The sequence below is a fragment of the Protomyctophum bolini genome (assembly GCF_963924005.1).
Source record: "Protomyctophum bolini genome assembly, chromosome: 13".
Lineage (NCBI taxonomy): Eukaryota > Metazoa > Chordata > Actinopteri > Myctophiformes > Myctophidae > Protomyctophum > Protomyctophum bolini.
Window position 1 is genome coordinate 14,877,155 of NC_137874.1, and position 21,358 is coordinate 14,898,512.

Genomic DNA, 21,358 nt, shown 5'->3' on the forward strand with positions numbered 1-21,358 from the left:
TGACCTCATATTGAGTTTATTAAAACTAGGATTAATATTAGTCTCAAGATAATGTACAGGTCTATAAATTGCTTTACTTTCACAGTAAGAATACGCATTGTTCAACAACTCTTATTTCCTGTTATTGATTATGGTGATATCATTTATCAGAATACTACTGAAGCTCATCTCCATTCATTAAATGTTGTGTATAATAGTATCTGTAGATTTGTCTTGAGGTGTCCCTATCAGACACACCACTGTCATGTACGATACCTTAAATTGCCTCCTCAAACGAGGAGGCAATTCCACTGGTTGCTTTTCATTTTAAGTGCATTTACTTTAATTTAATTTAAAACAGTTATTAGTTACATATAACTCTAGATACCCTCTTAGACATACTCAACAACTTTATTTTTCTGTACGCCCAACGACATTGGGAGACGTGCTTTTCAGTTTAAATCTGATTGGAACAACTTTCTTTGAGATCAATTACATCATTTAACATTTTCAAGGCTTCTTTGCTTGTAGACCTGAAACCCATTTGTACTTGTTTTAGATTTTTGGAGAGAGGTGTGTACTTTAATGCTTGATTATAATTTGTATCTTTATTTATTATTTTCATTATTAGTATCACTATTATTAGTATTTTGTTAGGTGTTTCAGTAGTTGCTTCTGGTCTTGATGTAGTGTTTGAGTGGTTTGGTTTTGGTGCCCGAGGACCCTCTCTAAAACGAGATGATACATCTCAAGGGGCTATCCTCTAAAGGAAATAACATTTCAATATATACATATTGAGGATAAAAAGTGACGTTTCTGCCCTCACACAGTGAAGATGCCGAAAGTGATTGGCTGGAATGACATTTGTGATAATTTGATTGGCTGAGCATGGAATGTGATGTATGATGACATGTGTGATTAAAAAAAAATGTTCAAGCAGATGTACAAGCTCACGGCATGCATGGCACAGATGTACAAGCTCACACACAGCATGCATGGCACAGATGTACAAGCTCACACACAGCATGCATGGCACAGATGTACAAGCTCACAGCATGCATGGCACGAAGTGATGCAATGTAAGTGTGAGCTCATCAAAAATGTACCTGGACTTTTTAGTCCAGAGATGCTTGACCGGGAGAGGGTGGAAATGCTTCTAATTTCCAACCTAAGAGATAGCATTCCAACCATGTACTCAACTCATACCTAACTCAAAGAAATACTTTGGCGCCATCTTGTGTTTGTGCTGTGGTAATTCGGTGGCACACACAATAAAGAGTAGAAAATAACTTTATTAATAATTCATATTATAGGTCTCCACTGTAATGCATTAACATATTGCATTCATACATTCGTAATTACTTAAAAAGGGTGACTGAACAGCCATTTTTGGTCTTTAATTATATATATATAAATTGCATAAACACAATCTATGCATCATTATTCAACATCAATTAATGACATCAATAAATATTCACAATTAAGACTTCCAACAATAATTGTATGAAAAGCAATATGCTTGTTCTAAGAAGGGGAATGAAGATAATAATGGAATAAGTTTCACAGGGTCCATTATTACTTTGTTGTAACCACCATAAATTTAACACAGTACTCAATATGGTTATGTGTGAGGTTGTGAGCCGTTTCTTGATCTTTTGAATAAGGCAACAACCATTTTTTATCACAGGTTACTTATTTATCAGACCTAACTAGGATAGAAAACTAGCAGCAGTCCTGGTTTCTAATAAGATAGAAAGCCAGTAGTACTAGAGGTCCTGGTAGGTCAGAAAACCAGCAGTACTAGAGGTCCTGGTAGGTCAGAAAACCAGCAGTACTAGAGGTCCTGGTAGAATAGAAAACCAGCAGTACTAGAGGTCCTGGTAGTTCAGAAAACCAGCAGTACTAGAGGTCCTGGTAGAATAGAAAACCAGCAGTACTAGAGGTCCTGTTAGAATAGAAAACCAGCAGTTCTAGAGCAGTGGTTCCCAAACATTTGATATCTCCATTTGATATAACTATAGTGAAAATAGCACATCTTTAAGCTCACTTTGCGACCACGGCATCACTTCGCCTATCAGATCGCCTATTCTCACTACTATTTAAACATTTGTTTTCTAATATACGGAATTGCTTAGATTTGTCTTTGATTTCTTCATGAAATTACTGAAAGAAGATGTTTTTAATTCAGGAGAAGTTTTTTTTTTTTAATGTTATGAAATGATAATAATTCAAAACTTTTATGCGTCCCTATTTTTTCCTATAGGCCTACCATTGGCCTATAGGAAAAAATAGGGACGCATAAAAAAGTGTCCGCGACCTGGCTACAAATGGGTCCGGACCGACTCTTTGGGATGGAAATATAAATACTAAACTAGGTTATGGCGGCAGTTTAAATGTGACCACTATCCTACGGCAGAGTGTTGTACAACTGGTCGTTCATGGGTTTTCTGGCGTGCTTGTCCTGTTCTGAGCCATGCAGGACGAACAGATTCTAGCTGATCATCAAAGACACATTTTGGATGCCCTTCTTACTGTGCATTCATTGTCATAATCACAAATATCCCTGCATATATATGTACCTGCATTATACAGAATAAATTAATCTGTGTGTGTGTGTGTGTGTGTGTGTGTGTGTGTGTGTGTGTGTGTGTGTGTGTGTGTGTGTGTGTGTATATATATATATATATTAAATGAAGCATTCTGGCTAATACTTTCAACTATTATATACAGTTTCTCATGAAGTGGATATTATTTTGTAGATGGAATACGCTGTGTACACGCACGCACGCACGCACGCACGCACACACTAACACTCACACACACACACTCACTCACACACTCACACACACACACTTGATTTACAGGCTGCCTACAGGCCTGGGCAGGAAATAGATGGCCTTCTGCCCCTGGTGGGTGTTTGGTCCTGGCTTGGGTTCACCGCTCCGCTTCAGAGCCACATACCAGCTGTACTTCTGAGAGCGATACGTGTTGTAGTGGTTCTCCTCGTACTTCTCACAGAAGTAGCACTCATCCGTCAATGCCAGCTGCGAGCAAGAGACACTCATGTTCAGTTTTGAGGTACTTTTGCTTTAGTGTTTCCTTTTCTTGGCACATTATACTGTTCTACTCCACTACACCTTTAACTCAAATGCGATTATTTGACAGCTACAAAGTTACTAAAACTGTTACAATATGCATTAAAAAACATACATTCACTGGTATGTATTGATGAAGCACAGCGTACGCCTCAGATGTAATCAGCTGTCAGTCAGCTGATTGTATCAATCAGCCTGGCTTCCTAAATCCTCATTCACATCTCAGCTGATCATTAAGTCACACACCCATACTCCAATCAGAGATCACGCTCAAACATAGCGTTCCCTTTAAATACGGCTTTGCATTCACTTCATCTCTGCTTGTCTTGCTGCCTGCTTCGCATCCACTGATGCTTAGCTGCCTCCTCCACCCCAGCCTCCACCTTTTGATCAGAGTCTGGCATAGGCTCAAACACTATTTAGCTGCTTCAAGCTAAATATCAATGTCAATGTATTGCTTATGGCTGCAATACTATCGTATCCCTATGAGGGTTTTGCTCAACGTTCCCTGATTTTGGTTAGCATGCTGATTGCTGATTAGACAAAATTCAGAGAACATCTCCCAGAGCGGAGCCTTTAACGCCAAGTTTAACTATATATTCCATTCGTTGCAATACAAGGTTAATCTACTTTGACGTGAGTGTTTCTGTCCGAGTTATAGGTTGAGCTACGCAGCAGCACACAATGTAATTCAAATCAGCCCCACCTTTACCAACTGTAACATTAAACATGAATGCATTATTGTGAAATGATCCTTTTGAGTACCGGTACTACAGGACTTTTAATTTCTACATTGTGGACGTGCTGTTTTTTATCAAGTAAAACATCATAGTATTTATTCCACCACAGTTCATATTTAACAACTGTGTATGACATATGTAGCCTACTGTACACACAGCAGTCTAATGTACAGTTCATATTTAACTAATGTGTATGACATATGTAGCCTACTGTACACACAGCAGTCTAATGTACAGTTCATATTTAACTAATGCGTATGACGCACGCACAATGTACAGTTCATATTTAACTACTGTGTATGACATATGCACTGTACGCACAGCAACAGTTTAATGCGTCACATCTAAAGGTATCTGACGTTCTACCTTACTCATCATCTTATGATTTATAGCATTATGGACCCATGGCACCACTTTCACTATTGCTCATGCTGATTACAAGGTTATGGGGAAAACACTAAATACTTCTACTCAGTAGTTTTCCACTGCTCCGCAGTAAGCTGGAAAGAAATGGCCTCCTCTATAAAATATCGCTGTGACTCTTGACTTTATCTAATTTAAAGGGTATCTGTTTTCACAAAATAAATGTATCCATTGACACATACGTTTACCTTGTACTTAACCAACATTGCAGAGTCCCTGAAAGTATGAATGAATATTATATTTTACCGTGTGGGCATGTCTTTCTTTTTTTTGTCTTTGGCTATAATGAATGAATATCCGGATTAGTTATTTATCTGATGTTTGGTACCGTATATGTCCCGGCGCCCAAGAAGAGTTGCCTATATGACCAATAGAAAACCAATGGATCAATATTTGACCTACGAGCCTATACTCACCGATCCGTAGAGGTGTCCGTCTGTGTTCATGGCCAGGTAGCGGCCTGTCTCCTCCCCCCTGAGGACCACCACCCCTGCACTCACTGCCTTCACTCGCAAGATGTCTGCAGGAACCAACACACAACAGAGACAATGTCAAGATGTCTGCAGGAACCAACACACAACAGAGACAATGTCAAGATGTCTGCAGGAACCAACACACAACAGAGACAATGTCAAGATGTCTGCAGGAACCAACACACAACAGAGACAATGTCAAGATGTCTGCAGGAACCAACACACAACAGAGACAATGTCAAGATGTCTGCAGGAACCAACACACAACAGAGACAATGTCAAGATGTCTGCAGGAACCAACACACAACAGAGACAATGTCAAGATGTCTGCAGGAACCAACACACAACAGAGACAATGTCAAGATGTCTGCAGGAACCAACACACAACAGAGACAATGTCAAGATGTCTGCAGGAACCAACACACAACAGAGACAATGTCAAGATGTCTGCAGGAACCAACACACAACAGATACATAGACCAATGATTCAATGTCTACAGATACTGCTGTATGTAGGTTCACCTCGCTGCCATTGAGCTAAACAACACAATAATTTACACGTCACTTAACTGCAGGGGGCTCCTGATGACACCTGCCTCTACCCACTCACGCAAGCTGAGACATCCCAAACGTGTTGTGCATGTGTGCACACAAACAAACGCAAAAGGTAAACTTATTCTAATAGCAAATAGCAAAAATAGCAGATCTACGAGCACACAATGCCTCACATCGTGGTGCGTTGTCAGCTTGTACTGTAGATATAGGAAGTTTTGGAATTTTTTGGATCTTGAAAAATGTTGGCTATTCTTGAAAATGTTATGATTTCCATACAGCATGTTTAACAGGGTTTTACATTGTAAAATACATCAAACGTGTGTTTCTGTCTCACCGTAGGGGTCATTGTCCTGCCTGCCTCCGCTCACGGTCCCGTCCGGCAGCATCCTCAGGTGGAAGCCTCCGTTCTGGCAGTACAGTCTGGTCAGGGAGCAGCGCTGGTCGAGCCGCGGCAGCAGGACGTCCCCTGCCGCGCCGGGTAGCGTGGTGACGTCTCCCTCGCTCATCATCATCCCGTACAGCGTGGCCGCCGCTGGTGGAGAAGGAAAGGCTCCGCCGGACGACCCCAACAGAAGCCCCGCCGCCTGTGGCTGGAAGGATGGAGGAGGGCGGTCGTTCAGCGACAGAAGAAGATCCATAACGTTTACTATATGATCACCTGCTCTGCGTTTTGTTTTTGCTCTGGGACAGGAACGGGAACAGACTGGCTGCCGTAGGTGGTTTGATTATGAGAGTCTGTCTGTCTGTGTTTGCCTCTGTCCTCTCTCTAATCTCTCTGTGCCTTTTAAGGCATTCTGCTCTACGTATGAACCGACGCAGCCAGCCAGCCAGCCTGCCAGGGGAATCAGATGTGGTCGAGGGCCAAGTCAAATCTACATGACCGGACTTGTTTTCAAAGCCGGCATCACAGATTCTTTCTGGTAAATGACTTCCAGATGATGGTGATGTCATCTTCACCTGAAATCAAAGGCTATAGCCTAGGCTTTACAGATGGACCGGCACAGATTCATATAAAACAACATCCCCGAAGCAGAGGCTTCTAACCATGGCTTCTCAGCTGAACAATATACAATATTTGAATATTACTTAACCATTAACCCCCAGCATCTGTATTGTGGGGGATACCATTGCTGAAAATAGCAGATCGAGAAGGTCACAACCTGACGCAAGAAAACAGAAATTACACTAGAGAACCCTGAGGGTCAGGACACCGCGAAGTCCTTCACTTCAAATCAAGGACAAAATTGCTGTTTTTAAGATTAAACTAACAATATTACAGCAGATAAAGCTTGCCGGCAGAATCCGTTTATCATCAGGGTAAAAGTCGTCAAACCCTGCCTAGACCTACCTACAGTATACGAGAACAGAGGCCCTACACCAGGCAAACAAACAATGCAATTGTTAAGGAGCACCAATAAAACATTTGAAAGTTGAACAATTAAATTTTAAGTGAAATACATTACCATGCTGTCAAAACAAACATTTACATCTCCTAATGTGCAAAATAGGGCCTAGATAGTTCACACCTGTCACTCATCCATCTCAAATCAACCTGGCTGGCAACCAAATCCAATTCTCTCAACTCCACGAGAACGAATAAAAAAGGGAGGTAAAAAAAAGGAAAAAACAACTGTCCAATTTCACTGCCAAAATATCTGAGTAATCTCATACATCCTTCCTGGAAAGAGAGAGAGAGAGAGAGAGAGAGAGAGAGAGAGATATCCCATTCCCAGCAGCAGCTGTCATGACGACTGTACACAAGTCTGCGGATGTGGGAGAAACAGAAGAGAAAGGAATTAAGAGAAGAGAAGAGACCACATGGACAGGAGGAATGTGAGGCCTACAGTACATACTCACACAGGCTGCTGCTTTTTTCCCCTGAGTGAGTGAGCGAGAGGCTGGGAGTTGCACAGCTCTGTTCTGTTGTGTTACGGGATGTGAGGTTTTGGTTTCCCCTCGCAGGGACCTTTGGACAGACCTCCTAGTGCGAATGACGTCAACCCAACGCACCGACCCATGGAGAGTGGGTGGCAGGAGACTACGTGACCTCTGTGTGTGTGAGTGTGTGTGTGTGTGTGTGTGTGTGTGTGTGTGTGTGTGTGTGTGTGTGTGTGTGTGTGTGTGTGTGTGTGTGTGTGTGTGTGTGTGTGTGTGTGTGTCAGAGGTACACTTTGAGTGACATTCATGTATGAATTTTCATTTCAAGGATCCTCGTATCTGTACACTCTTAGAGTTACAGACCTGTAAGGGTCCATTTGGAACCCCCTCAAGGTACCCTGAGGGTCCCTCGGTTAGACCCCACTTTGACATCCAAATAATTAAATACACGTGCATTCAATAAAATAACCCGAGTCAGACCAGAGAGATGTTTTTGTGTCTCTAATTGTCCTACAATAGGCTATTCAACACAACCGATGATTCTTACGTCATTTAACTCTGGGGCCAAGTTGTACCTTTGCCATCAAAAGTACCATCAAGGCCTACCAAAATACATTTTTGCCGACAAAATCAACTGTAGATTTAGTTGACTAAATTCACATGATATTTAGTCGCCCAAAACTAAAGCATTTCATATGACTAAAACTAAATAGAATTGTATTCAAAAGACTACAACTAAATCTGCTGTCAAAATCAACACTGGTTGATCGTGAATGAATGCTCCTGACTCCAGTACTCCACACTGCTAGACTCAAATAAACTGCCACCAAGATGATACATGTAACACAAGACTGGACGACAGCCCTTGCAAACATCACAGCCAGGTATACCAGGAACTACAACTGCCATGATTCAGTCAACCCAGCACAGTAGTCCCCAGGTTGATTCTAAAGGATCATAATGAATTTTCGGTGGTGAGGTGACCACCGAACTACAACATGACGTCATGAGCCGCGGTGAAGAGCAAACCACCACCACCGCTGTTCTGTCTGTTTTTACTCACCACCGCTCAACGTTATTTCAGCTCCGGTGGTCACCTCACCACCAGAGCGGTGGTCACCTCACCACCGAAAATCCAGACTATGAATGAGCCTTAAATCTGGTTCACAATCGGTTGAAAATCCCTGCTCTACAAGCTCTTGGAACAGATTGTAGATTTGCTATTTTCACCAAACGATCGCCCCATAATTGGGATACTAGGTTTCACATCCCAGCAAGCACGGTCAGGACCTGGATGAATTGGTGACGTCTCGATTGCGGTCTGGCCCAGAATAAGCTATATTATTTCAACTGGTGAAGATCATCCCCATATGGGCTGTGATCTGGCCTAGTCCTGAATTTATTGATTGATTGAAATATTTATTAACAGTTTGCAGAATTACAGTACATTTCAAGCACAACTCAATACAAAGACTTTTAGTCTGAGTGGACGACCCAATAAAGCATTACACTTGTTTACAAGAGGGTCGTCATGAACGTCATCATTGCTGCTTGCAGCTTGCTGGGATTGCTAAAGCAGTGGTTCTCAAACTTTTTCCGTTTGAGAACCACTGCTTAGCTAAGTAACATTTTCATCCACGGCACCCTTGAATTACATTGTTTTTATACCTTACATATATGTCATAATATGGTATACATGAATATGCAAATATTTTCCCTATAAGATACAGTATGTCACAAGTATGAGAGAATATCAGTTCCCATTTAGGACAGACTGAAAATAACTACACTCGATGTTTAACCATTAGAGCCCAGGCCAGCATGGCAGCATCCCTATTCTGGTAAATTCAGCAAACCTCTTCACCAAAAATAGCAGGTCTACACCTTGTTTTCCAGATGGTGCCCCCCTGTCCCACTGGCTTGTCCCATCCCCAAGTCTCTTACCTGTGGATGTCCCATGTGAGCCAGCATGATGTCCTCTTGTCCTCACTGAATGAATGAATGGGTGAAGCTGTGGCTTGGTGCCTACGTGCCAGACGTCCCTTTCGTTCGTTCGTTGGTTGGTTCGCTGCTCTCCAGAAATGTGCCTCCCCCTTCCACGTTTCCCTGCTGTGGTGGCTGCTCCTGGCAATGTTCAGGAATCTGAACAAGAGTCTCTATTTGTACACCGTCACTGCCGTCCCTCTTCTATCAACGTCACAGGATCACTTTCAGCTGGTTGATGGTGGAGCTAAATTTACCACGCTGGTAAGTGTGTGACAGAGAGAGAGAGAAAGAGAGAGGGGAGGGGGGCAGAGAGAAAGAACTAGTAATTGAGACAAAGTGACATATACAGTAAATGTCTCGGCTGTGGGAGCCAAGAAGCAGTGGGAAATGATCCGTCCATGCAGGGGTCAGTCAGTCTGTCTGTCTGTCTGTCTGTCTGTCCTGCGATACATTCCATACAGCCTCCTCCTGGAGACACTGTACTGCCAGCAACACAATATTCAGAAAGAAAGCTGAATTCATTTCCCAGAATATACCCGCCTCAGAACCCCAATATTAACCTCCCCCCCCCCCCTGCATTCCAGTTCCTGTAACACTGAGGTCAGCTTCTGTAAAAGACATAACATTGTAATATAGTGTTTAGGCCGGCTTAAAGTCTATGCAAAGTTAAAATGTGGTTTAGATCCATATATGGGCTATAATATCTCGTTATGACGACGAGATATGAGGAAACTAGGTTTAAAAGTGTGCTCCCACTCTCAGTCTCTTTTGTCTGTGTGCATCCACGTTGTCTTCACTGCCTGTTGCTTGTTGTAATATCTATATTCAACATCTTTACAACCATGAATGAAACCGTTGTGTCATTCGCCAAGGACTTCTTGGCTGGCGGCGTCTCAGCTGCCATCTCGAAGACCGCCGTCGCCCCCATTGAGAGAGTGAAGCTTCTACTTCAGGTCCAGCATGTCAGCAAGCAGATCGCAGCAGATCAGCAGTACAAGGGTATCATAGATTGCTTCGTCCGCATTCCCAAGGAGCAGGGCGTCCTCTCCTTCTGGAGAGGTAACCTCGCCAATGTCATCAGATACTTCCCCACTCAAGCTCTTAACTTTGCCTTCAAGGACAATTACAAGAAGATCTTCCTCGATGGTGTCGACAAGAAGACCCAGTTCTGGAGATATTTCGCCGGCAACCTGGCCTCCGGTGGCGCGGCCGGAGCCACCTCCCTGTGTTTCGTATACCCACTCGACTTCGCCAGAACCCGTCTGGCCGCCGACGTCGGCAAGGCCGGCGCCGGGAGAGAGTTCAACGGCCTGGTAGACTGCCTGGGGAAGATCCTCAAGTCTGACGGTGCTAAAGGCCTGTACCAGGGCTTCAATGTGTCCGTGCAGGGCATCATTATCTACAGGGCTGCCTACTTTGGCATGTACGACACAGCCAAAGGTATGCTTCCTGGAGATCCCAAGAACACACACATCTTGGTCAGCTGGGCAATCGCCCAGTCTGTGACCGCTGTTGCCGGCATGGTGTCCTACCCCTTCGACACGGTCCGTAGGCGCATGATGATGCAGTCTGGGCGCAAAGGAGCCGACATCATGTACACTGGGACCATTGACTGCTGGCAAAAGATTGCGCGTGACGAGGGCTCCAAGGCCTTCTTCAAGGGAGCCTTGTCCAACGTTTTCCGAGGCATGGGTGGTGCTTTCGTCCTGGTGCTATACGATGAGATGAAGAAGGTCCTTTAAAACAACCATGTCAAAATATGCCTAAGGATGACATAATTTGAACGGCAGACAGTTAGCTAGTTATTAATCCCCACACCACAGTATAATAACACCAGACATGGCCTTCTGATAGTGTCTATCACCAATGGGTGGAAATGGAGGTGAAGGTAACATTTGCGTTCAATCACAAAACGAAAGGCATTAAATCACAAAAAGCAATATAAATAGACTCGAAGACCTACAAAGACATATAAATGATATTCCTGTTAAAAGGATATACTATACCTCCGTTCTTTCATTCAGCAGGTTTGTATGATTACTTTAGATTTAGATTTAGAAATATTGGTGAAACATGTTAGTCAAGATGGAAAGGAGAGACGCCTGTGTGGTTTGAGCGGGAAGTGGAAGACAGACAGATTCTTTAAGTCAAACAGTCATATTTTTCCTCTTTTTTTTTTCAAATCCTGTACACTCAATACACTGCCACCCTTCCATCTCCAGATATGGAGCTAATCTGTTCTGACATTCCTATGTTGATCTGACCAAACCCTGTACACTCAAGACACTCCATATATGGCCTGACCAGTACAGAATTCATAAAGTGCCAGCACTCGCCCAGCAGTCTGCTGTCACCCAGGTGGATGCGTGCAGGTGACCTCGCCCGTTTCGCGCCCTCAGGTGTCTTACTGGTTAGTGATTAGGCCAATTCCAATAAAAGCATAAATATCTATTTAAAACAAATTCAATGATTTTTTTTTAAATGTAGTAAATCAAATACATAAATTAGAAAACAGGGCTATAAAGTAGCTCTACAAGCTCGCACACGTTTAGCTTGCATCTGCTTATTCACTATAGGGTCCCAGCTACCGAAAGTCAAATTTCTCTTCCATATGAACTGGTACTAGGATGTAATGCTACAGCAGTTGTTCATGACAGCCACCAGGGAGTGCCATTTGTCAAGGAGAGGACATCGTAAATAATTCAGTTCATTCAAGTGACAAGTCACATGCTATGACATTTTCCATTTTCTAAATGTTGCCATATAAGTCGTTAATAGCATCCCAACTTTCAGCAGCTGAGCTGTCAATAGGGAGCAGCTTTGGAACAAATTGAGGTGATACACCTTTATGAACACATTGTGAAGAAAGCTAGTGGTATAGGCTTGCTTTTTGCACATTTTTCCACATATTTTGCTTCCTCCAACTAAGCCCAGACTGTTCAACCATGTGACATGTCAATTGAAATCCACTCTCCAAAATATGCTAATGTCAAAGCTCACAATAAATGGAGGGGCCGTTTTGCCAACATCTATTGGGACTTCCTATTCAGGTTCTATACAGTATGATTTGGGGTCCTTGGAACGGTTTGGGAACCCTAGCTGGCTTGACAGGGTCACATATTGTACTGTAGGTAGTATGTTCAGATGAAGACTGACACATTCATAGTATGCCTTCTGCCCTTCTGTACAAATCTCAATTCTTATGGTACAGTATAGCTGTACATATCACTAATTTGATACTGTAGGCTACTATAAGAAACTTTTAAATAAAAAAACCTGTTTCCAGTCAAACTCATGTTAGCACTTTTAGATTGAAAACCTAGACTTTCACACATAGACCAGACATTTTTCAAAATGAGACCTACAAGATCACATCAGGTTGAGCTTGTAAATTAGCCATTTTTGCACAACACTAGAATACAAATACCTAGGGTCTAATCATTGCATTATTTCTCAACTACATGCATTTCATTCTTTCCATGATTCCTGAAGTTTACTTTGTATCAATGTCTACATTTTAATTTGATTGTATTAAAAAGGCAAACAACGATTACTGTCCAAAACATTCTTTATTAAAATATTCAATCAAATTTCTCAAACATGCAAAGTAATTAAGAATCTTCCAAAAGTGCCTTGTGGAACAGGATACGTGCACACATCAATCCCATAACAAGTCTTCAACACAGCAGTAGTCTGATCTATGGAAAGAGTTCAGAGTCAAATTCTGATAAATAATTTTCCAGGCAACAATCTCCAGTGCTGCTTGATGTTAACGTTCAGAAAACCGAGTCTCACCACTAAACAATCTGACGGTAATTCCAGCTTATTTCAGTTTAGATTTCATCACAACAGTTAACAGTTGCCACAATTCACAGTTGCCAATTACCCCCAGTTTAGTTTACGCACCTCAATGAGTCTGCAAAATCTTCCTTCAGCAAACTTCAGTTGACAAGGAGCACTGAACACCTTTAAAAATAAAGACACAACAGCTGTAAACGAAGTGGGCAATTTAAAAGGTGATCAAATACACAGTAACTTCCTGTTAATTTAACTACAGGTCGACCTGTAAGGTCCATGACATTTGGTTACATTTGTACAAATTGTTTGTTATACACTGAAGATAAATGTGTACTTTCAAGAATCGGGACAAAAATAGTCAATTGGCACTTCCTATTCTGGTTTTGATCACCGAAACCTCTGCAAAACATTTCATTGTAGCCTTTTCATAAACAAACCTTACAAGATATGTGGTATCCTTAGTGAAGACACCAGGCTAGCAGCCATCAGCAGCTTTTAGTGCCAGGATGCCAAATCTACATGAGGAACGACAATTTAACCGGTGAAAACCGAGAATAGTCTTTCAGCTAAAAAGCATATTATGCCATGTTAACGTTCAGAAAACCGAGTCTCACCACTAAACAATCTGACGGTAATTCCAGCTATTTCAGTTTAAGTTTCATCACAGTTAACAGTTGCCAATTCCACACCCCCAGTTAAATTTAAGGACCAAATACCTGAGTCAGTGAAATCTCCCTTCAACAAACTTCAGTTCATATCGAGCACTGGATGATACCTAAAGAAAAAAACAAGTGTAAATGGAAGTGGACAATTGAAATGTTTTGCAAAGTTTCCCATTGTTAAATTAACTCCAACGATGAATGTGTAAAGCTTTGAAGTCTCAGAACATGAGGAAAATCGTCAGTTGTCGCATCGGACGGCACTTCCTATTAAAGTTGTCATCACAGACAAAGCTTTATTAATCTGAAATTTTAACATTTCATTCATCAAGCCTTACAAGATGTGACTTCTCCTTGGATGCAGCGCAGACCCACCAGGCCGTCAGCCAGTCGGAATTGAACCGGAAGCGCATCACCATGCCAACTCCACCTGAGGAATGACCAAAGTTTAACCCGTTTAAAAGCATGTCATTTAAGATTTGCGCTATAAGCATTTTAACACGTTAACGTTCAGAAAACCGAGTCTCACCACTAAACAATCTGACGGTAATTCCAGCTATTTCAGTTTAAGTTTCATCACAGTTAACAGTTGCCAATTCTCCCCCCCACCCCCAGTTAAATTTAAGGACCAAATACCTGAGTCAGTGAAATCTGCATTCTGCAAACTTCAGTTCATATGGAGCACTGGATGATACCTTTAAAAAGGGAGACAGAACAGCTGTAAATGGAAGTTGGTAATTTAAGGTTTTGATCAACTATACAGTAAACTTCTGTTCTTAAACTACAAATGTCCTGTATGGTCCATTTGGTTACATTTAAAATAACACTGAAGATGAAAGTGTAATGCTTTGAAGACTCAGAACATGAGGAAAATAGTCAGTTGTCGCATCGGACGGCACTTCCTATTCATGTTATCACAGACGAAGCTTTATTAATCTGCAATTCTAACATTTCATTACAGCCTTTTCATTTAATTCATCAACAAGCCTTACAAGATGTGATTTCTCCTTGGATGCAGCGCAGACCCACCAGGCCGTCAGCCAGTCAGAATTGAACCGGAAGCGCATCACCATGCCAACTCCACCTGAGGAATGACCAAAATTTAAGCAGTTTAAAACCATGTCATTTAAGATTTGCGCTATAAGCATTTTAACACGTTAACGTTCAGAAAACCGAGTCTCACCACTAAACAATCTGACGGTAATTCCAGCTATTTCAGTTTAAGTTTCATCACAGTTAACAGTTGCCAATTCTCCCCCCCACCCCCAGTTTAATTTAAGGACCAAATACCTGAGTCAGTGAAATCTGCATTCTGCAAACTTCAGTTCATATCGAGCACTGGATGATACCTAAAGAAAAAAACAAGTGTAAATGGAAGTGGGCAATTTAAACGTTTTGCAAAGTTTCCTATTGTTAAATTAACTCCAACGATGAATGTGTAAAGCTTTGAAGTCTCAGAACATGAGGAAAATCGTCAGTTGTCGCATCGGACGGCACTTCCTATTAAAGTTGTCATCACCGACAAAGCTTTATTAATCTGATATTTTAACATTTCATTCATCAAGCCTTACAAGATGTGATTTCTCCTTGGATGCAGCGCAGACCAACCAGGCCGTCAGCCATTGTCGGAATTGAACCGGAAGCGCATCACCATGCCAACTCCACCTGAGGAATGACCAAAATTTAAGCAGTTTAAAACCATGTAATTTAAGATTTGCGCTATAAGCATTTTAACACGTTAACGTTCAGAAAACCGAGTCTCACCACTAAACAATCTGACGGTAATTCCAGCTATTTCAGTTTAAGTTTCATCACAGTTAACAGTTGCCAATTCTCCCCCCCACCCCCAGTTAAATTTAAGGACCAAATACCTGAGTCAGTGAAATCTGCATTCTGCAAACTTCAGCTCATAGAGCACTGGATGACACCTTTAAAAAGGAAGACAGAACAGCTGTAAATGGAAGTTGGTAATTTAAGGTTTTGATCAACTATACAGTAAACTTCTGTTCTTAAACTACAAATGTCCTGTATGGTCCATTTGGTTACGTTTACAATAACACTGAAGATGAAAGTGTAATGCTTTGAAAACTCAGAACATGAGGGAAATTGTCAGTTGTCGCATCGGACGGCACTTCCCATTCATGTTATCACAGACAAAGCTTTATTAATCTGCAATTCTAATATTTCATTACAGCCTTTTCATTTAATTAATCAACAAGCCTTACAAGATGTGATTTCTCCTTTGATGCAGCGCAGACCCACCAGGCCGTCAGCCATTGTCAGAATTTAACCGGAAGCGCATCACCATGCCAACTCCACCTGAGGAATGACCAAAATTTAACCCGTTTAAAACCATGTCATTTAAGATTTGCGCTACAAGCATTTTATGCCACGTTAACGTTCAGAAAACCGAGTCACCACTAAACAATCTGACGGTAATTCCAGCTATTTCAGTTTAAGTTTCATCACAGTTAACAGTTGCCAATTCTCCCCCCCACCCCCAGTTAAATTTAAGGACCAAATACCTGAGTCAGTGAAATCTCCCTTCAACATACTTCAGTTCATATCGAGCACTGGATGATACTTAAAGAAAAAAACAAGTGTAAATGGAAGTGGGCAATTTAAACGTTTTGCAAAGTTTCATATTGTTAAATTAACTCCAACGATGAATGTGTAAAGCTTTGAAGTCTCAGAACATGAGGAAAATCGTCAGTTGTCGCATCGGACGGCACTTCCTATTAAAGTTGTCATCACCGACAAAGCTTTATTAATCTGATATTTTAACATTTCATTCATCAAGCCTTACAAGATGTGACTTCTCCTTGGATGCAGCGCAGACCAACCAGGCCGTCAGCCATTGTCGGAATTGAACCGGAAGCGCATCACCATGCCAACTCCACCTGAGGAATGACCAAAATTTAAGCAGTTTAAAACCATGTCATTTAAGATTTGCGCTATAAGCATTTTAACACGTTAACGTTCAGAAAACCGAGTCTCACCACTAAACAATCTGACGGTAATTCCAGCTATTTCAGTTTAAGTTTCATCACAGTTAACAGTTGCCAATTCTCCCCCCCACCCCCAGTTAAATTTAAGGACCAAATACCTGAGTCAGTGAAATCTGCATTCTGCAAACTTCAGTTCTTATGGAGCACTGGATGATACCTTTAAAAAAGGAAGACAGAACAGCTGTAAATGGAAGTTGGTAATTTAAGGTTTTGATCAACTATACAGTAAACTTCTGTTCTTAAACTACAAATGTCCTGTATGGTCCATTTGGTTACATTTAAAATAACACTGAAGATGAAAGTGTAATGCTTTGAAAACTCAGAACATGAGGGAAATTGTCAGTTGTCGCATCGGACAGCACTTCCTATTCATGTTATCACAGACAAAGCTTTATTAATCTGCAATTCTAACATTTCATTACAGCCTTTTCATTTAATTAATCAACAAGCCTTACAAGATGTGACTTCTCCTTTGATGCAGCGCAGACGCACCAGGCCGTCAGCCATTGTCGGAATTTAACCGGAAGCGCATCACCATGCCAACTCCACCTGAGGAATGACCAAAATTTAACCCGTTTAAAACCATGTCATTTAAGATTTGCGCTATAAGCATTTTATGCCACGTTAACGTTCAGAAAACCGAGTCTCACCACTAAACAATCTGACGGTAATTCCAGCTATTTCAGTTTAAGTTTCATCACAGTTAACAGTTGCCAATTCTCCCCCCCACCCCCAGTTAAATTTAAGGACCAAATACCTGAGTCAGTGAAATCTGCATTCTGCAAACTTCAGTTCATATGGAGCACTGGATGATACCTTTAAAAAGGGAGACAGAACAGCTGTAAATGGAAGTTGGTAATTTAAGGTTTTGATCAACTATACAGTAAACTTCTGTTCTTAAACTACAAATGTCCTGTATGGTCCATTTGGTTACATTTAAAATAACACTGAAGATGAAAGTGTAATGCTTTGAAGACTCAGAACATGAGGAAAATAGTCAGTTGTCTCATCGGACGGCACTTCCTATTCATGTTATCACAGACGAAGCTTTATTAATCTGCAATTCTAACATTTCATTACAGCCTTTTCATTTAATTTATCAACAAGCCTTACAAGATGTGATTTCTCCTTTGATGCAGCGCAGACCCACCAGGCCGTCAGCCATTGTCAGAATTGAACCGGAAGCGCATCACCATGCCAACTCCACCTGAGGAATGACCAAAATTTTACCCGTTTAAAACCATGTCATTTAAGATTTGCGCTACAAGCATTTTATGCCACGTTAACGTTCAGAAAACCGAGTCTCACCACTAAACAATCTGACGGTAATTCCAGCTATTTCAGTTTAAGTTTCATCACAGTTAACAGTTGCCAATTCTCCCCCCCACCCCCAGTTTAATTTAAGGACCAAATACCTGAGTCAGTGAAATCTCCCTTCAGCAAACTTCAGTTCATATCGAGCACCGGATGATACCTAAAGAAAAGAAACAAGTGTAAATGGAAGTGGGCAATTTAAACATTTTGCAAAGTTTCACATTGTTAAATTAACTCCAACGATGAATGTGTAAAGCTTTGAAGTCTCAGAACATGAGGAAAATCGTCAGTTGTCGCATCGGACGGCACTTCCTATTAAAGTTGTCATCACCGACAAAGCTTTATTAATCTGAAATTTTAACATTTCATTCATCAAGCCTTACAAGATGTGATTTCTCCTTGGATGCAGCGCAGCGCAGACCCACCAGGCCGTCAGCCATTGTCGGAATTTAACCGGAAGCGCATCACCATGCCAACTCCACCTGAGGAATGACCAAAATTTAACCCATTTAAAACCATGTCATTTAAGATTTGCGCTATAAGCATTTTAACATGTTAACGTTCAGAAAACCGAGTCTCACCACTAAGCAATCTGACGGTAATTCCAGCTATTTCAGTTTAAGTTTCATCACAGTTAACAGTTGCCAATTCTCCCCCCCACCCCCAGTTAAATTTAAGGACCAAATACCTGAGTCAGTGAAATCTGCATTCTGCAAACTTCAGTTCATAGAGCACTGGATGATACCTTTAAAAAGGAAGACAGAACAGCTGTAAATGGAAGTTGGTAATTTAAGGTTTTGATCAACTATACAGTAAACTTCTGTCCTTAAACTACAAATGTCCTGTATGGTCCATTTGGCTACATTTAAAATAACACTGAAGATTAAAGTGTAAAGCTTTGAAGACTCAGAACATGAGGAAAATCGTCAGTTGTCGCATCGGACGGCACTTCCTATTCATGTTATCACAGACGAAGCTTTATTAATCTGCAATTCTAACATTTCATTACAGCCTTTTCATTTAATTCATCAACAAGCCTTACAAGATGTGATTTCTCCTTGGATGCAGCGCAGACCCACCAGGCCGTCAGCCAGTGTCAGAATTTAACCGGAAGCGCATCACCATGCCAACTCCACCTGAGGAATGACCAAAATTTTACCTGTTTAAAACCATGTCATTTAAGATTTGCGCTACAAGCATTTTATGCCACGTTAACGTTCAGAAAACCGAGTCTCACCACTAAACAATCTGACGGTAATTCCAGCTATTTCAGTTTAAGTTTCATCACAGTTAACAGTTGCCAATTCCCCACCCCACCCCCAGTTAAATTTAAGGACCAAATACCTGAGTCAGTGAAATCTCCCTTCAGCAAACTTCAGTTCATAGAGCACTGGATGACACCTAAAGAAAAAAAACAAGTGTAAATGGAAGTGCGCAATTTGAACATTTTGCAAAGTTTCATATTGTTAAATGAACTCCAACGATGAATGTGTAAAGCTTTGAAGTCTCAGAACATGAGGAAAATCGTCAGTTGTCGCATCGGACGGCACTTCCTATTAAAGTTGTCATCACCGACAAAGCTTTATTAATCTGAAATTTTAACATTTCATTCATCAAGCCTTACAAGATGCGACTTCTCCTTGGATGCAGCGCAGACCCACCAGGCCGTCAGCCATTGTCGGAATTTAACCGGAAGCGCATCACCATGCCAACTCCACCTGAGGAATGACCAAAATTTTACGCGTTTAAAACCATGTCATTTAAGATTTGCGCTACAAGCATTTTATGCCACGTTAACGTTCAGAAAACCGAGTCTCACCAATAAACAATCTGACGGTAATTCCAGCTATTTCAGTTTAAGTTTCATCACAGTTAACAGTTGCCAATTCCCCCCCCTCCTCCAAGTTTAATTTAAGGACCAAATACCTGAGTCAGTGAAATCTCCCTTCAGCCAACTTCAGTTCATAGAGCACTGGATGATACCTAAAGAAAAAAACAAGTGTAAATGGAAGTGCGCAATTTAAACGTTTCGCAAAGTTTCATATTGTTAAATTAACTCCAACAAGGAATGTGTAAAGCTTTGAAGTCTCAGAACATGAGGAAAATCGTCAGTTGTCGCATCGGACGGCACTTCCTATTAAAGTTGTCATCACCGACAAAGCTTTATTACACCACCTGCAGCCTTTCCAAGAACGAACCTTACAAGATTATGAGAAGTCTCCTCAAGCCTGCAGACACACCAGGCTGGCAGCCATTGTCAGCATTTAATCAGAAGGGCAAAGCCATCTCCACCTAAGGAATGAACAGCCATTTAAACAGATTGAGAATGGAGTAAAGTGATTGACACAGTTAACAATGCAGAACAACCTTTCAGTGTTCAGAAAACCAAAGGGTCACCACTAAACAATCTGCCGGTAATTCCAGCTAATTTCAGTTTAGATTTCATCATAACAGACATGATAGTAGTTTAAATGAACAGCAAATATTTACTTACTGCCATACAGCCTCCACAACTCTGTGCATGCATGTTTTATTGCACTGGGTCAGCATCACCAGCCTTGAGAAAAACACAAGTGGGCAGAATGGTGAGGACATGCATAATGTCATTATAAGATAAATGCTTATTACAAACTTCTCAATGTTTCAGAAAACCTTTAAATCACCACTAAACGATCTGAAGGTAATTCCAGCTTATAAAGTTTAGCTTTATCACAACAATTAGAATTAAATATATGTTGACACTGCACGTTTGATTTATAGTAGTTACTTTACTTACATGCGTGACCCATCCATATCTTGCCCTACGTCAGGTGTGACGTGACTGCTCGAGGAGTCGAGGGCATAGAGTTATTACTCTATGGTCGAGGGCCTTGCATGAGGAAGGACTGGACTACCTTACTCAAACGCTCATGAAGAATTCTAGCTAAGGCAGCATTCACAAACTTACTCCAGTCTGAATGAATGCATGCTGCTAGAAGGGGGGGAAATCCATTCGTTTAGTTGCTCAACTAACATAACGTTGTTTAATGGCTTTCTGCGGTCTAGATCGCAACGGCCATTGCATAACCGGAGGGGCATCGTATCGGCCTATAGTTCAGCAGTCGTAAATAACGAACACCAACGGTATTATTGAGCTATCCTACTAAAGTAAACGCACGCCCGGCTATAATAACAGAAGCGACATAAAAACAGAAAACACGTCCACACATCACGGAGAGCAGGCGCGGTCAGAGGAACGACAGCGTGGTCTCAAAGTATTTATAGTCTACCGTCGCCTGAATAACGCGTCACACACGAGGGGAAAAAAATAAAACTGCCTCCAACCAACCATGCAACCAACCAGCGAGCGAACACAGCGTAATACAAAATAGAATAAGTGAACTACAGCAGGGAAACTTATACAATTAAACAATGCAACATCGTTCGAGTATTTGTAAATTGTTATAACCG

The 21,358-nt window shown here is 41.4% G+C and overlaps 2 protein-coding genes and 1 long non-coding RNA gene across 7 annotated transcripts; 1 reads left to right on the forward strand and 2 right to left on the reverse strand.

The window, feature by feature from the left end:
* Positions 1-2,284: 2,284 nt before the first annotated feature.
* On the reverse strand, positions 2,285-9,259 carry LOC308326646 (putative fibroblast growth factor 1). Its single transcript, XM_080779616.1, has 4 exons — positions 9,088-9,259; positions 5,600-5,855; positions 4,654-4,757; positions 2,285-3,023 (listed from the first exon to the last, which is right to left on the reverse strand). Exons 1-4 carry the CDS (start codon positions 9,112-9,114, stop codon positions 2,838-2,840), a joined length of 573 nt encoding a protein of 190 aa, XP_080635742.1. The 5' UTR covers positions 9,115-9,259; the 3' UTR covers positions 2,285-2,837.
* Positions 9,260-9,917: 658 nt separating this feature from the next.
* On the forward strand, positions 9,918-10,871 carry LOC308326576 (ADP/ATP translocase 2-like; the record flags this gene model as incomplete). Its single annotated transcript, XM_080779516.1, has 1 exon — positions 9,918-10,871. Exon 1 carries the CDS (start codon positions 9,972-9,974, stop codon positions 10,869-10,871), a length of 900 nt encoding a protein of 299 aa, XP_080635642.1. The 5' UTR covers positions 9,918-9,971.
* A 1,819-nt stretch (positions 10,872-12,690) lies between these two features.
* On the reverse strand, positions 12,691-21,117 carry LOC308326550. Of its 5 annotated transcripts, none has more exons than XR_013965105.1 (27): positions 20,685-21,117; positions 20,403-20,465; positions 20,112-20,200; positions 19,835-19,891; positions 19,533-19,626; positions 19,253-19,309; positions 18,951-19,044; positions 18,597-18,653; positions 18,292-18,390; positions 18,010-18,068; positions 17,708-17,801; positions 17,352-17,410; positions 17,050-17,143; positions 16,693-16,751; positions 16,393-16,486; positions 16,112-16,169; positions 15,812-15,905; positions 15,458-15,514; positions 15,158-15,251; positions 14,877-14,935; positions 14,579-14,670; positions 14,223-14,281; positions 13,925-14,016; positions 13,644-13,702; positions 13,370-13,442; positions 13,036-13,095; positions 12,691-12,827 (listed from the first exon to the last, which is right to left on the reverse strand). It is a non-coding gene; the product is annotated as an uncharacterized lncRNA (long non-coding RNA). The 5 variants fall into 5 exon arrangements; XR_013965106.1 differs by having other exon boundaries at positions 20,107-20,200; XR_013965103.1 differs by lacking the exons at positions 18,292-18,390; positions 18,597-18,653.
* Positions 21,118-21,358: the final 241 nt, after the last annotated feature.

Excerpts from the sequence above, each read along its gene's own strand:
- LOC308326646 (XM_080779616.1), bottom strand. The coding sequence starts at position 9,114 with ATGCTGGCTCACATGGGACATCCACAG. Across the intron at positions 5,856-9,087 it reads CTCACATGGGACATCCACAG|CCACAGGCGGCGGGGCTTCT; the intron begins GTAAGAGACTTG and ends CCATCCTTCCAG. Across the intron at positions 4,758-5,599 it reads GCAGGACAATGACCCCTACG|ACATCTTGCGAGTGAAGGCA; the intron begins GTGAGACAGAAA and ends TGGTTCCTGCAG.